The 12,666-nt window shown below is 38.5% G+C and overlaps 1 protein-coding gene across 4 annotated transcripts in view; it reads right to left on the bottom strand.

Moving 5' to 3' along the window:
• Positions 1-12,666, bottom strand: part of LOC127808797 (vacuolar protein sorting-associated protein 35B-like) — a 42,576-nt gene that overhangs the window by 8,682 nt on the left and 21,228 nt on the right. For 2 of the 4 annotated variants that reach the window (XM_052347422.1, XM_052347424.1), the window contains 10 exons: positions 10,447-10,534; positions 10,193-10,249; positions 10,009-10,098; positions 9,778-9,900; positions 9,080-9,154; positions 8,890-8,949; positions 5,529-5,645; positions 4,871-5,110; positions 4,723-4,788; positions 4,459-4,548 (listed from right to left, as the gene is read on the bottom strand). In XM_052347422.1, coding sequence (XP_052203382.1) covers positions 4,459-4,548; positions 4,723-4,788; positions 4,871-5,110; positions 5,529-5,645; positions 8,890-8,949; positions 9,080-9,154; positions 9,778-9,900; positions 10,009-10,098; positions 10,193-10,249; positions 10,447-10,534 — 1,006 coding nt within the window. Of the gene's footprint in view, positions 1-4,458; positions 4,549-4,722; positions 4,789-4,870; positions 5,111-5,528; positions 5,646-8,889; positions 8,950-9,079; positions 9,155-9,777; positions 9,901-10,008; positions 10,099-10,192; positions 10,283-10,446; positions 10,535-12,666 lie in introns of all 4 variants that reach the window. The other 2 variants (XM_052347421.1, XM_052347423.1) reach the window with 1 other exon arrangement.

Below are 12,666 nucleotides of genomic sequence, written 5' to 3'. Positions count from 1 at the left end.
TCTTAAGTAGATCAGTCAATGGCCTGCTTATAATCTCATAATTCTTGATGAATCTCTTATAATATCTGGTTAAGCCTAGGAAACCCCTCAATTCTTTGACAGTCTGCGGCCTTGGCCACTCCATCATAGTTGGAATTTTTTTAGGGTATGTACTTAACCCTTCTCTAGTGATTATGTGGCCTAGATATTCAGCTTTTTCCTCAGCAAAGGTACATTTGGACCTCTTCACAAACAGTTGATTGGACCTAGGAATTTCAAACGCTGCCCTCAAGTGGGTTAAGTATTGATCAAAAGATGGATTGTATGTGAGGATATAATCGAAAAACACAAGGATAAATTTCCTCAAATAGGGGCTAAAGATGTGGTTCATCAAGGCTTGAAATGTTGCAGGAGCATTAGTTAAGCCAAATGGCATAACTAGGAATTCATAAAGTCCTTGATAAGTCCTTAAGGTTGTTTTGGAAATGTTTGCAACGCTCATCCAGATTTGATGGTATTCAGCTCTTAGGGGGCATTTGGTACGAGAGAAGTTTTTAAATTCTTGGGATTCATAATTCTTGAGAATGCTCTTGGAAATCTTTGATTCTTAGGATTTATGCAATTCTATATTTGGTTAGGTTTAAACATTCCTAGGAATGTTGAGTATTCTTTTCTAGGAATCTTACATTCCTATATTTGGTTTAAATGCAACATTCTTGAGAATTCATGTTTTTTTTCCAAAATTACCCTTATTTAATTTTTTCTTAAAAATGATAAATTCCTTCTACTACATAAAATATTAGAACCCACATCTTTAGGAAGTCAAAAAAATGCATTTTTTACACATTATGTATATATATGCGTGTGTGTATATATATAATATATATACATAATATATATGTTTATATTTAATAAATAATATATATTTATATAATTATAATATATATATAATATGTTTGTATGGGGTATAATACATATTTATATATAATATGTTTATATGGGGTTATAAAAAAGTAATGGGTGTTTTAGTCTTTTTCTTTGTTAAAAACATTCTCAAGTCCATGGGAAACTTGGATTCCCAACCCCCCATGAAAATCTTTTTGTGGGAAAGTTACTTAAAAATTATTCTCAGAAATCTTATTTCCCAGAATTCTTTTTATGAAAAAGTTGTACCAAACATGGGAATATAAATTCTTAACCTAACATTCCCAGAAATCTTAAAATTTCTCCTGTACCAAACGCCCCCTTAGGTTAAGTTTTGAAAAAATGGTGGCTCTGGTTAGTTCCATCTAGTAAGTCCTTGATGATGGGGATAAGAAATTTATTTTTAATAGTAATGGAATTCAGTTAGCGGTAGTTAACACAAAACCGCCAAGTCCCATCCTTTTTAACTAATAAGAAAGGGAGGCAAATGGGTTTTGGCTTGCCTGAATGATAGATTTAGTCAACATTTCCTTGACCAATTATCTATCTCAGCTTTTTGTTTGGGTGGATATCTATAGGATCGAATGCTGACAAGTTCCGCATTGGTCTCAAGTGTATGGTGTGGTCAAGGAAACGGGTTTGGGGGAAGGGTTGAGGGCTCAGCAAACAAATCCTCAAACTCAGTCAACAGTAAGCGTAAGGAATCACAAGAGTGTACCTCAATGAGTGAATGCAGAGTGGAAGTCAATGTAGGCCATGAATGGTCTTTTACTTCCGCTGTTGCCTCACTGCTTTCCTCTCCTTTCCCAGCCTCCACCTCCATTGCATATATTGAGTGTAATTGAGCTATTGAAGCCCCTTCTTGTTGAATTAATTTCTGCATCCTCCAGCCTGTCATTTTTTAACACTCTCTAGCCTCCTAGCTTCCTGTTAATGTTAGCCTTTTCCCTTCCATTTCAAAGGTTACCTCAAGTTTATTGAAATCAAAGACTAGAGGGCTTACCGTTTTCATCCAGTCCACCCCAAGAACAATATTGCAGCCTCCTAACTTCAAAATTTGCAGATCCGCTGTGAACTCCTCACCCTGCATTGTCCACTTAAAACCTTGACATTTCATTTTACTTATCATCTTACTGCCATTGGCTACTTTAACTGACAAAGGGAATGCCTATGTTGGACATTGTAAGTCCTCAGCAGTAGCCTCATCTAGGAAGCTATGTGTACCCTTGCTATCAGCTTCTTCTTCCCCACTGATCCCTTCACCTTGATTATTTTACTTGACGGACTCCCCTGTAGTGCATGCAAAGAAATCTCACCATCTTCCTCTCCAGTAGCCTCCATCTCCAAAGCAACATCTACTTCCTCTTCTTCTTCTTCTTCTTCTTCTAACCCTTCCATCTGCAGCATTTCTCTCCAGCATTGGTGCCCGAGGCCACACTTCTTCCCACATTGGAAACATAATCCTAGTTGCTTTTTCTGCTCCATGGACAGAGACTTCACTAGTGTTGTGTTTCCATATTATACTTGTTGGTTTCACCATGTCAACTAAGTGATGGAACACAACTATATCAATTATCTTCATGCACCACCATCTCATGAAACTTCTCCATATGAAGATGGTGTTGAAATTTCATTTTATTATTACTCCGCCAGGGGATATTATCCACTGCTGGTCCCAATCCCGGATAAAGGAGGAGGGTTGTGTTAGGTAGCCGACAGCCAGCGTAAAACCTAGTTGGATCTAAATATGAATTCTAGACAAACTATCTGTTGGGATATAATCCATATAGAAGTCTAGAATTCATGTAGCCAACCCCACATAGTGGGATAACGACTAGATATGTTGTTGTTGTTGGACAAAGACTTCACCAGAGCTGGATTTGGTGAAGTCTTTAGTAGCACATTTCCTTTCGGCAAAACCTGATCGATAGTCTTGGACACTCCTCCACCCCCTACCAGTGGACTGCTTGCAGTCAAGCCCTTTGATACTACCCGATGCTACCTGAAAATTGCCTCTAGGGCTAATTCCTGTAGTATGGCTTTCTCCACAACCTGTTTAATGGTGGTGGGTTGAATCATTTTGACTTTTGGTCTTAGCTCATTGTTTAACACACTAATGAATCTAGACACAAAATAGGATTCTTCTAAGGTGGGATGGGAGATAACTAGCAACGACTTTAGCTCCTCAAATTTGAATAGATATTCATCCATCGACTCTCCTGCTTCAGCTTGTTGAATTCTTCAATAATGTCTGCATAGTTCTTTCCCCGAACCGCATACAAAAGTCTTCTACAAACTTTGACCAACTCAGTTCTGTCCTCTTCCTACTCCATCCCTGAAACCATACATCCGCAATGTCATTGAGATAAGCGGCTGCCAAGTTCACCTTCTCTCCTTCTGCCACTCTATAATGGTAGAAAAATCGTCCAGTTCTTCATACCCACCATCTTGGCTTGTCTCTTTCAAATATCGGAATGTCTAATCTCAGCATTGGGTATGGTATGGGTTTGCATAGGCTCCTCTTGTCGACGATTCTAGCACCAATTCCAACTGCTCCTCTGTTTCTATGGGGTCAGGAGTACGTTGCCTAACTTTGGACCTAGCAAGAATCGGGGCTGTGTTAGTCCTCAATGGAAAGTCCGCCGGCAGGCTTGCATTAGGAATTTTGGAGAACAAATTTAGGACGGTGCTTAGTTGTTGTCCAAATCAAAGAAATCTTCTGGAAGACTAGAGAAGTCTTCAATCAGATTCCTCTCCACCGCCATTGTCTCGGCTTTGCCTCGACTCACTTCCTCTTGAGTTTGATGGAGGCCGAGTTCCATCGTCTCCAATCTCTTCTCCAGTTGTTCTTGGTTATATCGAAAGTCGATCTCCATCGCGCCCAACTGAGTCTCCAGTCGCTTCATCTGCATTTCTTTCGCCATCACTTAATTAACATGTCGCCTTCGATCAATTAGCTACCCAATTCACGAGATTCGATCAATGGAGGTACCAGATCGCAATTGTGTAAACTTTGATCACCTTCACTCAATTAACTTCCAATTCAACAAAATCAATCGGTGATCGTAATTGCGCTGAATTACAATTGCTCGGAATTGCTACTCACCGAGAGTACTAGAAACCATAGGGCCGGGGATTGCTTGGCTCTAATACCAATTGTCAGATCTTCGGATTTGACAGAGGGTATTTGAGATGAAATTCTAGAATTAGCGAGAATTGAGAGAGAGATAAAAAACAGAGAGGGCATGTGAGTAAAAATTCTAAAATTAGAGGAATTGGGAAGGAAAGAGATTGAGAGAGAGAGAAAACAGCGAGAAAAGAAGGTTCGAGAAAGAAAATTACAAGGAAAAGATTCAAGTCATATCATTCATGAATCCCCATCCTCTAGCTGTGGGTTATATAGAGCCTCCTAGCCTCAACCATGCACTCATGTGTGGTATAACCGGTAAACATAACCGCTTCTATATCTAAGTACAAGTATCTATAACAAAAAGGAAAAGAAAATTACAATTACTGCCCTTGGAACGTGATAAAGAGTTCCAACACACCAATTACCTTTAACATCTCCTCTGGGTCTTCATTATGCAGCATGTGTATAAGACGGGCAACAGAATTTTGTTCCTCTTTGAAATCTTCCTCATCAAGCTATAGGCCATAAATTCACCACAGAAAGAGAAATATTATCATATATGACCAACTAAACCAATAAAATCATACGACAACATAAACCTTATAATTTGTATAGAAAAAAAAAAACATAACATAAAAGAAATGCTAGAAGCTAAAACTTAAACAGTAGCTAGATAAGTTTCTCTATACCTCATCCACAGAAGTTCCATCTAGATCCTTTATAAGCCCTTTGATTAATTCAAACAATACATCAACCTGCAATAAAAGATGAAAAACCAAGTGTTTACATCCCCAAATCGAAATGGTAGAAACTAAAAACAAGGGAGATGGAGCTCACCTTCTCAGCAGTGGAAATGCAAGTATTAGTTTTCATAATGCTTTGAATGATAACCATTGCCATGACCTTATTTGTTCCATTATCAAGGTAATCCATGACTCGGGGATAATTTGAAAGAGTCAAGGCGGTTACAATATCATTGTACTTCTCCAGTGGAGCACTCAAAAGTGCAACAACTTGTTTTGTTGCTCTACTTTCTTCAAGCTTTGCTTTGCCAGAGAGTTTCTTAACACATTCTCCCTGTAAAATAAAACATAGATGAACCTTAGCAAAGTGCAAAATTGATGTTGGGAGCCCAAATAACATAGCATCTGAGATATACCCTCTAGGAAAAAGAGGTCACATAACGAAAAACTACAGATTTACGCAAAGTAACTTCAATCAATGCTAAGAAAAAGTTATTGGCAATCAAATGAGAGTTTTTCTTTTCATCATTATCTTTTTCAATCAGAGAAATGGATGCCCCTTCCATCCAGTTCCCCTTATCCATGCAGGTGATTTGGACAGAGAAGAAAAAAGCAAATGAGACGGAAAATTCCAATTATAACAATTGCAACCGTTTGTATCCACTGCATCCTCAAGCACTTCCAATTACAACAGGATCAAAATTCTAGATTCCATCTGAATATGTATTCATTCAATTTGAGAAGAATCATACCAGCACTTGATCCACATAATCAAGCCGATCAGGATGAACACGGAGAGTAAATGTAAGAAGGGAGACATACAAGGTAATGGCACCAACAATAGGCATGTCAACCTGTGCTTCTATAACCTGCCAAAAAAATGCAAATTTTTAAAATTGCTAAAGGTGGACGAATTTAACATTAGGATACATAACCATAAGTGCAAGTTATAAAACTCTCAAATTCTCAGGGCATAATTACATTGCTATATAATCTATAAGGAGCTTTAGTTGTCCACATCATCTCCTTTTCAATTTGATCAGTATAATATTAAGCAGACAGTCCTTACACTAATCAGAAGCTTTCTCCCTCTTTTTTGCTCTCTTACCATTTACCCTATTTTATTAGGCATTTTTTTCTCCAGCATGCATGCCCCAACTTAATGCATGCCATCCTTCAACATAAATGAATTCAAGCATGAAATAGAAAAAACATAAATTATATCCAGACACAAAAGAAAGGAGAAGGAAGGTTGACTAATTACCAATTAGAAGATTGGAAGCTGATCTAACCCTTGTTTTTAGAAATTTCTAAAATCAGTTTAGGATACTTTCTTAATTCCAGTTTAGGATATTTTCCTAAACTTTGTATAATCTTTCCTAATTTTAACTACTGTAATATTTTCTATGTTGTAATTCCTCAACCTTATAACTAGGGCTGTATTGTTGTGTGTAAGTAATGAATGAAAGTATTCCATTCTCACATGGTATCAGAGCCTTAGTGATTGACTCTTGTTATCTTCCTGTTTTGATCTAAATCCCAATGTGCCTTCATTGCACCGTATTGTTCCTTTCATCCTACTTGTTCAACCAATTGTTCCTCCAAATATGTCAGAAATCTCTGAGACTACCCCGTTCATGGCAACAAGAGGCTGTCTCATTTAATCAACCAACAGGAAATCCTCCTACCAATGAGCTACTGGGAATGCATCATTCCTACAGCTTAGATGGTAGAAACTACCTTCAATGGTCATAGCTTGTGAGGACATTACTAAAAGGTCGAGAGAAGATAGCCCACTTAACTGAACCAGCCCCCAAGACATCAGATCCCACATTCACAGCATGGGATATTGAGGATTCCATGATCATGTCCTAGTTTTGGAGTTCTATGCAACCTGAGATAAGTAGAAATTACATGTTTTTGTCTTCTGCAAAGGATATTTGGGATATTGTTACTATTAAACGTACTTATTCTAAAGTATAAGATGCCTCAGTGATATTGGAGATTAAGACAAAAATAAATAGTGCTAAGCAAGGGTCATTGACAGTAACCAATTACTAAAACAAAATGAATGGATATTGGCTTGAACTAAATCACTACTACCAAGATATTAAGATAGTGTGCAGTGAGGATGCAACCACCCTAAATACCATACTTGAACGAGACAGAATTGTAGAATTCTTGGTAGGTCTCAATGCCGAGTATGATCAGGTAAGGGTACAAGTTCTTGGAAGAGAAAAACTTTCATCTCTCAATGAAGTTTTTTCTATAATCCAGAGTGAGGAGTATAGAAGGATAGCTATACTCAGTGAAACCAATTTTGAGGGATTGACCATGATCATTAAAGGGGAAGGAACTAGATTCAAATCTCAGCTAGGGAAGCCTGACTTGCACCCAAAATCACAAAACTAAGAAGGGTTGTGATGCACCTATTGTAAGAAGCCAAAGCACACTCAGAAAACATGCTTTGAACTGCATGGGAAGGAGGCAGTTCTGAATAAGATGGGAGATTCTAGGAGTTTATCCTCTAAAAACCAAGCCTATCTCACAAATAAGGAGCAAGAGGAAGCCCCCACAGAAAAGGCAGAGTCAGCTGCCGAATCTAACCTAACTAAACTAAATGCAGATGAAATCAGTAAGCTTAAGAGTTTCCTGCGGACTATTCGGGATGGGACTTGCTCTCTAGCACAAACAAGTACTTGTTTTCACTCTGATTCTTTTACTGTCTCACAAAACAATAGGAATGATTTGTGAATTCTAGACTCAGGGGCTACTGACCATATGTCTTATGACCTAAATGTATTTAAAACCTATAATTCATTGGGAACTTCCAAAAGAATCACCGTGGCCAATGGAACTTCAATTCCTATAACTGGGCAAGGCAAGGTAACCCTTAGTCCTGTCTTCCTATCAAACATGTTCTGCATGTACCATACCTATCTACCAATCCGATTTTTGTCCATCAGCTCACTAAATTTTCTTTGTCGTACCTTAGGCTGTTACAGGATTGTACTTCCAGTTTGTTACAACTAAAAGGGATGCAACAACCTATAGATAGGCTAACAAGTAGAGACTAAGCAGCTTATGACTAAATGAATGAATGAATTTGAATTCTGTTCTCTCTCGATTCTTCTGACTTCTTCCTCAATTCTCCCTATTTCCACTTTGTCTTTCCCTCCAATTCTGCTCTCTCTTCTCCATATTCTTCTCAAATCCCTTTCTAAACCCTAGCCCAACCCTAGGGTGTGACATATCTCAAAGCCTAGAACTTTTTTCAATGCAAAGCTATGCCAACATAGAATATAGGTTTAGCATAATGGAAACAAAACAAAAGGGATTTAGGATTTATTACTTCCTCATGATTCCTTGGGATGTCATATTTTTGCTATCATAGTCACAACTCACAAGAGTCACCTTAGATCACCAGCTCTAGAAAGCTATATATAAGGATGGGAGGTTTCAAAACTACTGAAAAGGTTTGGCCACCTATTCATCATCTTATGAAATATCCAACTTTATCACTTCTAAAAGTTGTCAACAAAAGAGGAGGTTGAGTTGGTTCGACCTCTTTCTAAAAGTTATCGACAAAAGATGTTATAGTAAACTAGGACCCTCCCTAAAAGACAACAATAAAAGTGTATGTGACTATAGTAACAAGCTTTATGAAACAAATGCAACATTTCTAAGATATAATATTGAACTCAAACATTATCATTCAAATTTCATCGTCCAATGTCATAATGAACAGGAAAACAGACAAATAGTCTATAAACTAGAGAAATAGGGAGCACATTCATTCATAGAAGAAACAAGAAGATACAAACATCACACCATCTGTAATTACGAGTCCTCTAAAAGCAATCCAACATGCACGTTAGGCTAGAAAATGATTTTGCTGGAAGAATAAGAAAGAGGTTAGAAGCTTGTTTGTGATTAGAAGGTCATGATTTTGAATTGTGGAAACAGCCTCTTTGTGGGGGAAAAAAAAAAAAAACAAGGAGAAGGCTGTGCACAAAGATGGTCCCTCTCCCGATCCTTGCTAGACAGGGAGCCTCGTACAACGGGTATGCACAAATCAGAAAGATGTTTAATTCATTATAGAGCAGGATTTACCTTCCCAATCGCACTGCTTAATCTTGCAAAAGCTTCTACTTGCAGAAATTCAGGTAAGACCTGCAAACAAGACCATGTAAACAAATAACATCTGAAATAGAAGTAAAGATAGAGGCTTTAATGGTCTTCTCTGTTATGTCTTAATTTAATATAATTTTACCTTCTTTCAAAAGAAAAAAAAAAAACTCACTTCGGGACTTGAAGCTGCATAGTTTGACAGCCTCTCCATTAGTTGTGATAGCACTGTTTTGATGTCAACATTCGGCTGGGAATCAAGATGATGAAAAAGGGCCTTAGCATGGTTTCCTTTACAATCTTGTCGTGAAAAAACATAAGTATCTATAGCAACAGTTAAATCTTTAATAGTATCCATGGATTTCAAAGTAAGAGGATCAAAATGTAAAGTTCTTACCAACCTAGCACGGTACCTTTCATTAGTCAGTAGGACAGGCAATCAATTTCTGTGTTTAATCTTTACATGATGTGTAACAGGACTTCTGTAGGGAATCATGACATCAAGGTGTCCATAAATCTGAGTCACAACTTTTTATGGATTTCTATTGTTCATGTCCACTAGATATAACTATTATGTATGATAAATGAAATAATTCACTCACGTCAGCACGGAAAATTTTCTTATACGGTTGTCATTTAGTTTTGTAAAATTAGCAGCATCTTCTGCTAGCACTAGAGAATGAGAATCATGTGACACTGATGTCAGGAGGCAATGAGTATAATTTGGGTTCTGCAACCTGCAGAGGGGGTAGGGTTGGGGGTGGGGGCAGGGGAACACACCAACCACCAAAAAACAAACGAAAAAATAGAAAAGCAAAAGCACAGTAAATGTCTTGAGAAATATACTCTAAATTATATTATTATGTTACCTACCTGAAGTTGGGGACAAGCACCTAACAGTGCCTCAAGTGTCTGCAGGTGGTACTCATCTGGAAAGACCTGAATTATGCAGTCCATCAAATAGTACTGTGCAAGTTCATCTTTACAATTCACAATCTGTCCAAACATTCCACAGAAAACCAAGATGGTTGGATGGCATATTTCACAATGTATTTTTGCAGGTCAATGAATTAGAACAGCTGTAAGGTGAAATCTTAATATGACCTGCTCCAGGACTCTGGGCAGAACAGTATCTTTATACATTTCGAGGTCAACACCTTCTATCTGACTGAGAACATGCAAATTCTTCCCAACCTGGAAATCCAAAGGGAGAGAAAAATGATACCTTTCTGTTACTTCAAGAATCATCTTACGTAGGAAAATTAACCAGTTTCAACAATGATATTACAAGATCACGAAGCTCCTTCCTTTCCTTGTCTTGTTTCTCCTTTACCCAGCCCGGTCCCTGCAGACCAGAAAGCCCGATTGAAGGCCTCAACTGAGCATCACCAAAGAGAATGAATGTATCACAAGCACTAAAACACCTGCATGGCCAAAAATCATGCCTTCATGATTCATTTTTTACCTTGGTGGCATGTAACTACCAGGGAGCCATGCATGTCAAAACACAAGAGCAAGTAGTTTAGAGATATTACAACAAACCTGAGGCTGCATCCGAACCCAGAGTTTATTCATCTCTCCAAAGTTTTGCAGTACAAAGTCTACAGCATCCATGACTGTGTCAGCATCACTACAGGCAACAATGAGATACTGCTTTGTTTTAGTAACAAATCATGTAATATTGTATTGTTAAAAAGAAACTAAGAACTTGCTCAAGAATAAGGCATAATAATGCAGTTTTCTCTGTTTGTAGGAAGCACTTTGATAACCAGTTGTTATGGAGAATAGAAAATGTGATCATATCATACAAAGTCATACTCACTGTCCTTCCTAGATGGACAAACATTGTTCAGACTAGAATGTGCATGGGTCAATTTGGTTCTCGTTCATTCTGGGCCCAGAATGGAACCAGATCCGTCCTGTTTTCTAACCCATAACCAAACCAATCATGGGATGGTTGAACCAACCCAATTTTGTTCAGATTTGGTTCAGTTCTTGAATTAGACAAATTGTTCATGTCTAAACCCCACAAAGAAATGCATCATTTACAAATAATTGACATTTTTATGTATGGATATATTATATTGTTGGTTGCTGGAAACTAAGAAAAGAAAATGAGAAATTCATATACTCCAAGCATATACAAGGAAATATACATACAACTAAAAAAAGCATCAAAGCTTCAAGTGATGGTAGCTACTTCCATATCAACAGAAGTAGTGGCAATGACAGTACAGTTTCAAGGTATAACCAACATTGCATGACAGTAAACCCAGAATCCTAGATTTTTTTTTTTTTTTTTTTTACACAACTCCCAAAAATCTCACTGAACACATTTTCTTTTGGAATCACATACAATGAGGTTTAGATTGACTGTTTTGTATTTTTGATGTATGAACTAAATTATATAGTAATTCTAAGCGGTGAAAATTAATATATTTTATCATGTAACTGTGATTTCATACATGTACACACAAATGCCCTGGTGTGTACTTTTCTCCACACCTAAATCACAGTCCTGCTATCCTCCTTTGCTCTAGCAGCTTGTCTCTACTCAGTGTATTTAGAGGGGGTGCCGGTAATGCGGGATACCTGACATTAGGACTTGTCCTCATTGCCTCTCTTCCAGGTGGTCTTCCACCTTGATATAGCATTCCCCCTTCGACTCCTCTAATCTGTCCCTTTTGTTTCCTCAACAACGCATCAAACGTCATTTCCTGTAGGTAAGCCCCCTTCGCTGCCTCAGGAACCGTCCTGGGTCTAAGTACTTGTACCGCTGACTGTAGCTCCTCATTAAGTCCTCCTATGAAGCTTGATACAAAATAATCTTCAGTGAGACCGGGGTTCCGATTGAGCATCAGGAACTTGAGTTCTTCAAACTTCGCTTGATAGTCCATCACTGAACCCTCCTGCCGTAAACAATTAAATTCTTGCACTATATCCAGCCGACCCCGTTCCTCGAATCTTTCATTGAAGCCTTTGGTGAAGTCATCCCAATTATAGTTCGCTCTTACCCTGGACCATCCTTGGAACCACACATCTCCTTCGTCATGAAGATATGCTACTCCCAAGGCCACCCTCTGATTCTCTGGGACTTGGTGGATCTCGAACAACTTCTCACACCTTCTCAACCACCATCGCGGTTTGGTACCTTCGAAGGTTGGAAGTTCCAGTTTAGGTACTGGAAATCCCCGCCTCCTTTCCGCTACCAGTTCATCACCTATCGTTGGCTCTTCTTCAGATTCAGCAATTCCTGCGTGTCGGTGTGGAATACCAATTCCTTGTAGGATTGGTTCCGTCCGTTCTTTAGGTGGAAAATCAGGGGAGATCCTTACCTATGGTTGATTTGCGAACATCATCATAAATTGTTGTAGCTGGTCTTGCAACAAATTCCCTTGATCTCGAACTTCTTGCAATTTCTCTCGGATTTGCAGGCGCATGTCCCCCCTGAGTCAATCGGCCAAAGCCTCCAGCTTCCTATCCACCGTCGATCCTAACCTTTCTTCCACTGTTTCGACTCTTCCTTGCATCTCGGATACCGTCGCTGTTACTTGTTGAAGTTGCATCTCCATCTGACGCATCCTAGTACCATCCGCCACTGATCCGATCATCTTCGAACAATCTGGCCCAGAGCTTGCTCTGATACCAATTTGTCAAATTCTTGATCTGACAAGCGAAATCGAGAATAGCGAGAGGGAAAGAGAGAGAAGACTTGAGAGAATTTGGAGGGAAAAGAAGAGAGAAATTTAGGAGGGAAATGAA

Source organism: Diospyros lotus, chromosome 8 (assembly GCF_014633365.1).
Source record: "Diospyros lotus cultivar Yz01 chromosome 8, ASM1463336v1, whole genome shotgun sequence".
Lineage (NCBI taxonomy): Eukaryota > Viridiplantae > Streptophyta > Magnoliopsida > Ericales > Ebenaceae > Diospyros > Diospyros lotus.
This window is presented reverse-complemented; position numbering and strand designations above follow the sequence as displayed.